This window comes from Paroedura picta, chromosome 1 (genome assembly GCF_049243985.1).
Source record: "Paroedura picta isolate Pp20150507F chromosome 1, Ppicta_v3.0, whole genome shotgun sequence".
Taxonomy (NCBI): Eukaryota; Metazoa; Chordata; class Lepidosauria; order Squamata; family Gekkonidae; genus Paroedura; species Paroedura picta.
In genome coordinates this window covers 144,792,802-144,805,808 of record NC_135369.1, presented here as the reverse complement: position 1 = coordinate 144,805,808, position 13,007 = coordinate 144,792,802, and the positions used below count along the sequence as shown (strand labels likewise).

The 13,007-nt window shown below is 44.0% G+C and overlaps 1 protein-coding gene across 6 annotated transcripts in view; it reads left to right on the top strand.

The window, feature by feature from the left end:
• Positions 1–11,289, top strand: part of ADGRB3 (adhesion G protein-coupled receptor B3) — a 628,454-nt gene extending 617,165 nt beyond the window's left edge. For all 6 annotated transcript variants that reach the window (XM_077307622.1, XM_077307613.1, XM_077307604.1 and 3 more), the window contains 2 exons: positions 8,562–8,666; positions 10,453–11,289. In XM_077307622.1, the coding sequence (XP_077163737.1) occupies positions 8,562–8,666; positions 10,453–10,644 (297 nt within the window). In that variant the 3' untranslated portion in view covers positions 10,645–11,289. The remainder of the gene's footprint in view (positions 1–8,561; positions 8,667–10,452) is intronic.
• The last annotated feature ends 1,718 nt before the right edge of the window (positions 11,290–13,007 follow it).

Sequence of the window (13,007 nt, the reverse complement as noted above, 5' to 3'; positions counted from 1 at the left end):
GATAAAGGGAAAATACAGATGGAAGCATTGCCAATGTTGGACTCACTAGGTCACCCTTGCGATGCCCACTTTGTTGGTGCATAAAAGAAGAGAAACTTTTGAAAGGTGCCCACTTAGCAATATTTATGAAAGTGAACACCAAGTAGGAACACCAAACAGGAATATGAAGCCTTAACCAGCCAATCAGGCAATTAAAAAGAATGAAGTGTAAGAAAAACTTATGTAATCACAGCACTGCACCGGAATTGTGAGTCATGCGCTGCCATTCAGAAGGTCAGAGATGCGGTGTGGTTCTTTCTTCGAATTGTTCTCTATGGCAACTGATTCGAAGACATCCTTCCTATTGCTAAGGAGAGCAGATTTCCACATCTGATAAATAATACCATGCAAGTCCAAAACATTTTGTTCTCCTTTCGCAGTCATCCTGTGACATATTTTCAGTTGTCTCTGAGTGTTTATAAAAATGCCCGTACATTTTGTTAAGTTTCCCCAACTGCTGTGTCTTTTGGAACTCACAGGAAGCGGCATTGAACCAGAGTACCACAAACATCACTGTGGCAACATATGGGGGGGGGGCACATATGGCAGTGTAACTGGCACAGGGTTGCTACTCAGTTCTCCAGCCGCTCTAAGGCCCACAAACACCGTCTGAGCATGAGGATTAGGGTGCTCAAGAGCAGAGTCAGCAGGGAGGGGCGTGGTTTAGAACAGTGGCCTCTCATCTGGAGAACTGGGGTTGATTCCCCACTCCTGCACCTGCAGCCAGCTGGGTGACCTTGGGCCAGTCACAGGGCTTTTCTCACAGAGCAGTTCTCTTAGAGCTCTGTCAACCCCACCTACCTCATTGGGTGCCTGTTGTGGAGAGGAAAAGGGAAACCCCTTTGTAAACCCCTTTGGGACTCCTTTGGGTAGTGAAAAGTGGGATATAAAAAACCAGCTCTTCTTCTTCTCTTCTTCAGTGCTGGGGGCTCAATGTGACCCCCCCCCCCTTAGCTGGCGAGGCACCCGTGGCTTGAACCTAGATCAGGTTTTCCCCCAGGGAATGGCCTTAGATTATTTCCCAGTCAATTATGGCCACACGTAGCTTGGGAACGGTTGCCCACTGCCTTCTGATTTCATTCCAGAGCAGCTCAGGCCTCCTTTTGTCTCATCGGGTAGGGAAGAGAAAAAGGGAATGCAGCTAAGCTCTGGTACTATGGGGTGATTTACAACCTTCCACATTTAGCACATGTTTTAGCATGCTTAGTGAATACAGAAGTGACCCAGAATTAAATGTAAAAAAGAAAAGAAAAAGAATTCCAGAAAGGTTGTTCCAGAACTGGCCCACTGCAGAAGAATAAAACCGAAGTCCTGTGGCACATTAAAGACCAACCAAATTTCTTCCATTCCAAAGCTTTGGGGAGTCAGAGCTCACTTCATCAGAGTTGTGGTTTGTATCCCCATAGCAGCTATTTATAGTCACAAGCAAGATACTATTGTTTCTTTTTTTTTAAAGAACCCCACTAGGTGTAAGAATGAAGTAGCAGCAGTGTTATTACAACTGCAAGTAAGAGGAGGAGAGAGAAGAGGGTGGCAGTGAAGTAGCAATAATCTTATGACAAGAGGAGATCTGTGAGAAACTCAAAGGGATACTTCCCCCTTTTCATGGCCCTCTGCACTTGCCCCTTTCCCACTTGTTGCTTGCTTTATATATTTCAGTTTATAGGCCACCCTTCTCCTTGCAGTCTTGGGGCAGCTTCCAGCTAATACTCCCCCTCTATATTCTCTTCTGCTTCCCCAGTAGGGAAAGACACACAGCCGCCCAGTGCTCAGCACACAACATCTCCTACCCCAGCAAGCTTCCTTTCCTCCTGGAGGCTGTGGCAGGTCTGGGCACCAACCCCTGCATTCCCTCCCCACAGCCCAGCCTCCACAGTCCCCTCCCATCGGCCCCAGCTCAAGCTGGCTTGCTGAAGTGCTATGGGTGGGGATGGAGAAGGTGACAGGGCTCATTTCATGGGTGGGCTGAGGAGGAGACCTCTGAGGTGGCCGCTGGAATGAATAGGTTTGTGCCTTGTTCACTCTCCCCCTCCCTCCCTCCCTCCCTCCCTCACCACCACCACCACCACATTGCCCACGTGCCTTCCAGTGTGTCTGTCCACCTCAGGGGAGGCAACGATGACAATCATCTCACTCATCCTCCACCACCCACCTTCAGGATCAGTGAGGGGTTGATGCCCATAAAGGGACTCTGACTCTGGGTCAGCGAAGGGGGTGGCAGCAGTTCCTCAACTCCCTGCTCCTCTTCATCCACCCCTTCCTCCTCCTCTTCCTCCTCTTCACACTTGCAATTGGCAACAGGCGGAGAGTTGTGGCAGCAGCTCTCCCCTCCTCCTTTTGGTCTTGCCTGCCTATCGCAGTATCCATTTGTTGTTTGCTTGGGAGGCTGCGTTCCCCTCTTTTGAAAAGCTCTGCAGTTTCTCTGAAAACCTGGGAGATCCCAAGTTTGCAGGAAATGTAGCCTTTGATGCAGTATCCTGTAATATGTTGTGTTTAGAGAATTAACTCTGCAAAATATGCTCAGCTTCCTGTAGAGGGGCTCCTCTCTTAAGCCACTGTGCATCTGGGAAGTGGAGCCTGTCCTCGGAGACACTTTTATAATTTGTATAGGGCTGAGATTGCTACATAAGCATTAGCAGCTGTAAGATGAGTATCTTGCAAATCTCCAGCTTGTCGCTTATGTGAGACGACTTTAATAAATCTAGGTCAGCTATCTCAATGACACAGGGTGTTTCGCAAGAAGGCTCTCTCTGAATTCTGCAGAACTGTTTCCTGTTCCCTCCCCGCATTTCTTGTGAGGTTAATTGGTTTATAATTGCTTTCTATGGTCTCATGCCCAGATTGTGAATCATGTCATTTCTGCGTTAAGCATCAGAAATTTAATCTATCAAGATGCCTCCTTAAATTCAGAGTTGCTCTAATAATCTCTGATCCTGTGCTAATTTACTTGAAACAACCCTCACCATTTCCACAGGTCATCACAATGCAATAAGTGCATGTGCAGCCTGGTCTTGTGCTTGTTTATTTGAAGGTATTTTCAAATGAGAAAAGACTGCAGTCTTTATGCATGAAAAATATAGAGTCAAAAAGTCACACTTGGTAAATATGGATGCAGTAAGTCAGTTGAATGATGCCTTGTGAAAACGTTTTTCCTGAATTGCCTTTATGCACCCTGATGGTGACAAATAAGTCACTTCCATACAGATCATTTACCCCAGCCACAATGCTGTTAACATATCTATGGGGAAGTCCTGCTTCCCCAGGATCATTCCCAGGGCCATTTTACACCCGATTTAAAAGTGGGAGTCTTACCCTTTTTTGGCATTTTGTACGATGCCGTGAACATCCAGTGTGACATCTGCAAACCAGCTGCTACATCCTCCATTTTAAAGCGCTAGCAGGGAAATCCACGAAACTGGATTACCCTGCGATGTAGCGCTAGCATGATGAGAGCAACCAGCAAGACACTCGCACAAGACACGTGCGTTACCAAAGTGGCTGAAATAGTGAGATTTCCAGCTTCAGTGCCCACCCTCGAGCCCGCCTCCCTCTCTCTTAACCCGGAACGGGGCTTAAAAAAAAATACTGCCTGGAGCAATGAATAGATACACAATTGCACAGGCAGAACACAAAATAAACTTCCTCACCAGTTTGCCCACAAAGCATGCCTCTTCCCCACAAAAAGAAAAATCACCCCCCCCCATTTTTTTTGGGAAGCTTCAAGGCTCCGGATTGCAAGAGGGCTTGCAGGAAAAGGAGCCCTATGCATCTATTAATAGATATGAATATATTTGAATGCATATACATTTAAACGAATAAGCAATTTAAAAAATTAGCTCATAGTCCCTTTAAAGGAGGGAGAAGGGTGATTGGATGCCTGTCTTGATTGACAGGGGGAAGAGAGAAGTGTATATATCATGTTTCTCTCTTCCGCCATTTCAAGCAGGCATGTGAAATGGCAGGAAGCACTAAATGGCAGCAGAAGAGCCAGCAGGTGAAGAATTCCAGGAGGCACAGGATTTTTTAGCATTAAACCATTGTGTTGGCCTAATGCTGCTATTTTTTCTGTGCAGAATGGCCCCCAGAGTTTCCCAGGCCTTCTGCCCAGTCTTTGCTATGAATATTTGAAAAACAATGTATTAACCACCACATCTAGTGGGACTCAGGGCAGGGGCAGTAAAGGTAAAGCATATAACATTAGTACATACATATAATAACATTATAATTATATATTAAAAACAGATACTAAAAAATATTAAAACTCCCCTATCATGGGAGAAAAAGAGGGAGCTGATAAAGATGGTCCTTTGAGTTGATTAGAGGGTTCTGAGGTTGGGCCACTAGGTGATGTAGGGTTTTTAGGCCTCCACCATAGACCCAGCAGAATACCTCTATCTTACAAGCCCTGTGGAATTGTCTGAGATCCCACAGGGCTCTGATCTCAGTTGGCAGAGCATTCCCCCAGGCCGGGACCACGTCTGGTTGAGGCCAATCTGATCTCTTTAGGGCCAAGGATCCTAAACAATTTCTGCTGACTAGATCTTAATGCTCTCTGGGGGACATTGTGGGAAAGGTGGTCCTGTAAATTACATTAAAACCTGGATGGCTACCATGAGGGTACAAAAGGTTCTCCCATCCTTGCTTCTAGAAAGGTTTTTTAAAAACTGCAGTTAAATATAATTACAATATATAATGGTCTGTGTCAGGTTTTCTGAATTTCCAACTTTCATTTTAAAAAATAAGTCTCTTCACCTTTTCATTGCAGAGATATAAGGGGGGAAGTGTAACTTCTCTACAAAAGCTAGAAATATTTTTAAAATTTAAAACTGGGACTTCAGGGAACCTGACACGTGTTTTGTTATATAATAATAATAACAATAATCTAACAATGTTCAGTAGCTGATTTTGCTTTAAAGAACTGAGAAAGCCTCAGTGATTCGGAGAGGGTAGCCGCTGCCAGGGAACTGGTACAAGGAAAATAAAGGGAAACTTGTCATAGGGAAGTTCTGCTGCCATTGCATGGCATGGATAGCCACAGCAGCAGCTGCAATAGGGAAACGATACATGCCTCCCCCTATATGAAAAGACCATCTGCCCCTCCTAATAATACAGTAAGGGGTGTTGGGGTGGGCTCAGTCTGGGATGAGGAAGGGCAACAATTGGCCCTGGACTGACATGCAGAGGGGCCAGTCAGAAGGCACGAAGTGGCTTCTAATTGGCCCCTCACCAGCACAGACCAAAATTCCATCCAGTTACCCCAGCCAGGGGCAATCTGGAGACATCGCTTCCAGTCTGCCCCTGACCACCTCAGGGAGATGAGGTCAGCAGGGCTGCCAAGGGGGGTGAGAACACAGGCTGTGCCAGCCCTTTTCACCCCAAGGCTGCCCTAACTGTCATGTCCAACTGTAAATTGCCTCAGAACCCTGACAGAGCTGGCAGGAGGCTGGTGAATGTGCTCCCTCTCCCTCTCTTCAGGTCTGCTGAAAAAATGACTTTTTTCAACCTTGGCCTGGCAAATAAAAAAACAGTATAAAAAAAACTTACTAAGACCAAGACTGCTGTGCACAGAGAGTCTTCCTCTTATGGTTGCCAGCTTCCCTGTGAGGCTCTCTACCCCACCTCCCTCATGGGGAGTCTGCTATGGGGAGAGGAAGGGAAGAAGATTGGAAAATGCTTTGAGACACCTGAGGCCTGCTGGGTCACTGCGGCCCATTCCCAGTTCTCTCAGACCTCTCAGAGCCCCACATCCCTCACAGGTTGACTATTGTGGGGAGACAAATGGAAAAGGTGTTTGTAAACTGCTTTGAGACTCCTTTGGGTAGTAAACAACAGGGTACAAAAATCCGTTCTTCTAAGGAGCAACCATGAAGGAAGCATGTGGGCACATAACATTTTACCAACAGTGAAAAAATGGAAAAGAAGGAACAGGGTGGACACCTGTGTACAGTGACTACCCCTTGTGTATTAGGGCAGAGGGACATTTCGGTGTCTGTAGCCTAATTCACACAAGAAGGGAAATGATGGAGACCTGGGGGGAATTGGTTGCCGTGTAATCTTCCCCTAAGAGTCTCCAGTCTGATTTCCTTTTCACATATCTGAAGACATGGCTTTGGAAAGCTAATCTGTAACCACTATGCCACAATTCCCAAAGGTCAGTCCTCTCCCACACTCAATGAACATTCCAAACCACAGGTTATTGACACCAATATTTCCACACCCATACCCTTATTTCCCACCATGCCACCACAACCTCCCCCACAAAACACATTCAACCCCATGCCCTTGCAGACTGGACAATTCCTCCCCTTCCTCTTCCCACTGCCAAGCTCTAGTGTCCATTGTATTCTTGGATACTACAGGCTTTGCCCCTAGTTGAGGGAGGGAGTGGTGCAGGTATGTCCCTCCTGGGATATGGGCTATGGCCAGCCCTTATCAGCAACTGTTTGTATTCTGGGGCGCAGACAGGCAGGCCAGCATCAGTCCTGTGAGTCTGGAAAGTGCAGGAAGATCTAAACAAATATTTACAGCCTGAAACTGTAAATAGTGAACAAGTGAATGGCTGGAGACACATGGGAATTGAAATGACTTTTTCAACCTTGGCCTAGCAAGGACCTTATAAAAGTATAAAAAAGCCAGTATAAAAAACCTTTCTAAGGTTTTTGCCCCTATTAGTCTGTATAATTTAGAGGGAAGCATTCATTATAATATCTGAAAAGCATAGTCATTTGTGACACAAATTCACATGGTCATAAAGAGGGGGAGGCTCCATTTGTCATCATCTTCACCTCCCTTCATTTTCCCACATGCATTGCCATATGGTACATCACAATTCTGAGAAAGTTTAGGTTTCACAGACATTAAAAATTCAGTTTAGTTCACCAGAGTTCAGCATTTTGAATGCCAGTCATAGTTTTGCGAGATATTATATTTTATGTGAAAATGTGACCCAGTGACAGTCTAAAAACACCCCTTTGTTTCTTGGCAGCCACAGGGATTGCAGAAAGTAAACATATTAGCACATTAACCAGTCCTAATCTAGGGCAGAACTTTTTTATTATGTGTGTACTATCACAGAACAAGTGTTTCTCTTTGTTTTGGAAGATAATGACCTCTGTTCATAAAAACTCACTCACACTGTTTCCATACTGGGAACTTCACTGCCCTGGCTCCCATGCAGGAGCATAAATCTGGGGTGGATGAGGTGCGCCAGGCCAAATTCTCCCCCATGCAGGAGCAGGAAGAGTTAGGGCAACCTCCCCTGGTTCAAACTCCAGCCTGCAGTCAATCCCTCCGGTGTGGAAACAGTCTCAGCTTGTTATTTATTGAAATTGTGTAATGTGTTTTTTTTGTTCCTTGAATCCCCTTACATTTATTGTAGGAATTTATAAATCATAAATATTGACCGCTTGAGAACATTAGTTCTTCCTGTTTGAGGTTGGCTGAAAAGAGTTCTGCATATAAATTTTCATAAACTTTTCAATACCAGTCAGAATAGATCATTGTTACAATCCACCTCTCCTTCCAAGAGACTTCTGTCTGACCTTTTGTGTATCAGGAATCCGGCCTGGTGCAGCATTTATCTGGATGTGGGGCTATTTTCCACTTCTAGACAATATCAACACTAGTCCAGGGCGGTCCCAAGCCTGGCGCAATGCAGGCCTTCATTTGCCCACGTTCCCTTGCCACAGGGCAAATGAGGGCCTCCATCACATAAGGACTGGGAACACCCCAGACCGGTGCCAACATCATCTGGAAGTGGAAAGTAGCCCCGCAACCCGACGGGTGCTGCACCATGCTGGATTCCTGTTGCAGAAAAGGTATGTGTGCTAGTGCTGAAAACTGGGCTGGCCCAAAGAAATTTAATCAATTTTGTATGCCACTATCAGTCTAAAAAGAAGGATAATAGAGATAAACAGGAACCAGAGGATCAACCTAGGCAAGACAAAGACCATAAGAGTAGCTGAGATTTAGCGGTAGAGCACCTGCTTCACATGCAGAAAATCCTATGTCATAGTGGAGCTCCTTGCTTGCTGCCATATCACAACTAATAGCCCATCGCAACAATAACTTTGGATGCTATATTCCAGACACATGTTATTTTAGTGAGAAGCACATGGCAGTACTGGTACTTTCACATTCACCTTATTAAATATTGAATGGTGCTATTTTCCAAAACATTAACTTTTTCAATGTTGTGCACATTTCTTTAAAAACTGGTTAACTGACAAACAAGGAAGATCTTTTGCAGAGACGGTTGCTATATCCATGACACATCTGCAGCGGGACAAAAGAAATAGCTCCTGGCTTTGGCAGTTCAGAAAGGGCAACAGCCCCTATCCATGAAGTGTGCCTCAGAGATGAAACAGGGGCCAGTGCCATTCGCTTGCATTTCTTGTGCCTATCAAAAAGAGACAGCCCAGACAAATTCAATTGGCTTTATTAAGTTGGAACAAATAATGGTTCTTTTAAAACTATGCTGTGATTCGCTGTCAAACATTAAGCAATTATATTCCATTTTGCAGAAGGTCATGCATACGAGGAAGAGGCATATGGAATTGTTTCAGGAATTAAATCAAAAATTTCAGACACTAGACAGATTTCGAGATGTACCAAAATCAGGCAGCATGGTAAGTACTTCTTTCTTGCAGTCCTGTTGTGTACTTTAGTTCGTTATGCTGTGCAAATTAACAAGACTGGGCAAAGTACTCTTATTTCTTTATAGTCCACCTTTCTAACTGAGCCAACTTTGAATCATAGAGTTAGAAGGGGTCCTACAGGCTATCTAGTCCATCCCTCTTCTCAATGCAAGATTACCCTAAAGCATCCAGGATAAGGATCTGTCCAGCCACTGCTTGAAGACTGTCAGTGAGGGGGCACTCACCGCCTCCTTAGGCAGTTGATTCCACTGCTGAACTACTCCATGAAAATATTTTTTCCTGATATTTAGCTGATATCATTCTCCATACAGTTTAAACCCATTACCACAGGTCCTATGCTGCCAACAGGAAGCTTTCTCTGCCCTCCCCTAAGTGACAACCTTTCAAATACTAAAAGGCAGCAATCCTGTCCCCTCTCAGCCTCCTCTTCTTCAGGCTGAACATTCCCAAGTCCCTCAGCCTTTCCTCATAGGGGTTGGTCCCCAGGCCCCGGATCATTCTCGTCACTCTCCTCTGAACCCTCTCAATTTTGTCCATGTCCTTTTTGAAGTGAGACCTCCATAAGTGCACAAAGTACTCCCTGTGGGGTCTGACCAATACAGTATACATTAGACTATGACATTTGCCTTCTTTACTGCCACATCATACTGTCTGCTCCTATTTAGCTTACAGTCCAGAAGTACCCCAAGATCAAGGGAGGGTGAGGTGCTGGCTACAGGAGCCTGGAACGGCCAATTCGGATGCAGTCACACACAACCTTAGTTAGAAGCTGTTCTCACAGAGCAGGAATATCAGACCTCTCTCAGCCTCACCCACCTCAAAGAGTATCTCTTGTGGGAAGAGGAAGGGAAGGCATTTACAAACTACTTTGAGACATTGTATTTATTCACATTATACGTCCTTATGACACAGACCTAGTACATGTCAGTAATCTTTGAGCTTGTCACTGGCCTTAGAGAAGAAAATCACCTCTCAGGTATGCAGGGCTACAGGCGCAATTTTTCCAGAAATCATGAAACTGAATTTTGCCATGTGGTTAAATTGGGGGGGGGGGGGGGTTGCAATACTTACTTTGTTGAAACAAAAACAAGGCACCTTGGTTATTGCCTTAACATAAAATGCATCTTTTATAAAATTGTATTATTTGGTTTATCAGCTAAATTAACAATGAAACAGGATTAGAAGGGTCTAAGTGCTCCGGACTGCACGTTTTCTACTGGCAAAATACCAAATATGGCTAGTATAAGCGAGAAAGACAGACAGAGCACGAGAGCTATGAACTACCTGTCTCCAGTGCTAGGCCTGTTTTTCACCTGCTGTATCTGTATTCATTTGTAGTGTACTAACAGTGGGTGTTTGAGGTGTGTCACATCCCATTATAGCATATGGAAGAGATTAACGTTTCGACACGTTTTCTTGCAGGGACACCATTAACCCAAACAGACTCTCAATCTCAGTCAGGGAATGGCCACTACATATCCAGCTGTCATGGATGGTCAGCGAGCCCCTGCTGCGCTCTGCTGCGAGCCAGCCACGGGGAATTGGGTTGGCAGTTCTCTTGGCAAGGCTTCCGATGTAGTGATTGCTCATAGAAAGGGATGAGACGACCAGCTCTAAATATCAGCCAGTTTGGCTCTCTTCAAAGCCATCCTGTCTCTTTGACGTCTGTTTTTCATGCAGCTTTTTAAAAATGAAATGAACTTTTTTTAAAAAGGAAGCTGAATTCTGTTTTCCTTCCCTCTTCTCACTTTCACAGGAAAATCCAACAGCAGCCAACAAGGCTCCCTGGGACAGTTTCAAAAACACAAGTGAATACCAACATTATACCACTATAAACGTATTAGATTCAGAGGCAAAAGATGCTTTAGAACTAAGACCAGCAGAATGGGAGAAGTGTCTGAATTTGCCTCTAGATGTACAAGAAGGTGATTTCCAAACGGAGGTTTAACGAAAGATGCAAACAAACTGAAGCGAAAGGAAACACGTAGAACCCTTTTATTTGCACTGACAACCCCAGAGACTCGGGAAGCCTGACATGCCTGTCTGAACATTGTGGCGAACATGCGTCAGGACCCTCATGTGCCAAATGTCAGTGATTTCTTTTCGTATGATATAGTCCCACTGGCCAAAACGAGTGGCGAACCCAGGTGTACAATTCTTACCATCGTGTCTTGTAAGTACCCGTGGAATGGATTTGTAAGGTAAATCTTTATAGATAAACCTCAAGCAACGGTTCATGTTGTAACAGCTTCATTTGGTTTAGTTTTCAGAAAACTTCACCATGAAGCACAATGTATATATTTATGCAGTTTTTAAAGTTTATAACAGTCTGTTTGGCCATTACTACACTTTTTACTTTATAATATAAAAAAAAATAAAGCAAAGTTTTGTCGTCATTAAATGAATGTCTGTTGAGCTACATTCTTCATTGCTTTAAATGCAATAAAGTAATAATCTCACTTTTATATGAATAATATATTTCACATCTTTATTATTGCAGTTTTCTCTGAGAAGCTCAAGGGTAGCTTTTCCTGCTGCAGCTGTGTATAAAATATTTAAAATGTTGTATGGTGTAAATAAACTTTTGTCTACATATCAGTATTTTCAGTGCATTTTATTTTGGGTTTGTTGATCTGAAATTTGCATATTTATAATGTTTTCTTTAAAACACAGAAGCTGAAAATGCATTCAGAATGTTAATAGCACACTTATTACTCCCGTGAGACTAATGATTTCTCAAATGTAATAATAGGTTTGAATAGCTATTCTATTTTTTCTCCTCTATGAAGGCAACAGACAATGTAAATTGGACTTGTCAGAGTGCCGCTACATTAGTTCTATTATATGCAAGGGTTATGGGTTTTTTTTGTCTTCTTGCAGCAGAGACACAACTTCTAGACAAACAAACAAGTTTTTTTTCCCCTTTTACTGCAGCCCAAGCTGGGCACTCTTTAGGGATGAAAGGAAATATTTCTTCCCTCTCTTTCTGACCAGAGATTGATACCCTGATTCAGAACTGAGACAAACATTAATATTGTTCATAAAGTAAGCCAGCAAGAAATCTTCTCATGACCAGATACAGAATTTGGATCTTTAGCCAGGATTTTGTATTATGAATCAAATTCGTACCACATACCAAGGGCCATACGGATTGGATTGGACTAGAGAGTCCAGGCTGCATTTGTGTGATATAAAGCAGGAGTAGTCAACCTGTGGTCCTCCAGATGTCCATGGACTACAATTTCCATGAGCCCCTGCCAGCAAATGCTGGCAGGGGCTCATGGGAATTGTAGTCCATGGACATCTGGAGGACCACAGGTTGACTACCCCTGATATAAAGGAAACATGCTGATAAGAGGAAAAGCCGACTCAAAGTAGAGCCCCCTGTCCTATAACTATACCATCAGTGCTTGATACTGAAAGACATGATTTTTTAAACCTGGCCTGCCTTCAGATCTGCCTGTCGTATTTTGAGAATGAATTTCCCATGTGTTCTGTTTGAGAAATGGACTTCTGTCCTGCCTGAACAGCACTGTATTTGGAAGCCTTATTACCAGGGTAGCTGAGTCCAAAGCAGATGAGCATGATGCTCTAGACTGGTTGCAACCTCTGCAGAAGTCCTAAAGATGCCTCATAAAAACCAACAGTACTATTCCCATCGTCTTCCATGTTTGGCTTCTTGGTCTGCTGCTTTTTAGTTGCTCCAAATAAGACAGAAATAGGCAAGCCAATCCTAGGGTCACAGCTTCTACCATCTTAGGCCACTCAGGGGTGCAAATTCATTTTGTTAGCATGATGGCCTATTTTCCAAGCATATGATAGAGCTTCAGCTAAGGAAGCTGCTCTGATCATACATTTCCATCTATTAATAAACTGGATGTACAGAACTTAATAGTTGAAATGTTGTTTTATATACAAAGTTCAGCTTGTATAGTAAAAGAGGCTGGCAGGAGCGTGCAAACCAATCCTACAAGGCTATAACCATTTGTAGAAGCAGGCACTGTGGCACAGCTCCATAGCTGTATGTGCAGTAGTTAGGGGCGGATGCACATAGTCCTACCTGAATGGACCCATCATTTAAAAGAGACAGCAAGAGACAGGTTAGTTCACATCTACTAGTTATTTAACTCTCTGTTGGCAGACATAGATCTTTGCCTCCAATAGGTACAAATGCACTGAGGATTAAAAATTGTAGACATAATGTCTGCTTGCTTAAAAAGAGAATGCCACCAACATCTCAACATAGATGACACAGGGGTCCTTGGGATGCCCCAGGGAGCCTGCCACTTTGAGGCCGTGGGTTCCCAGCCA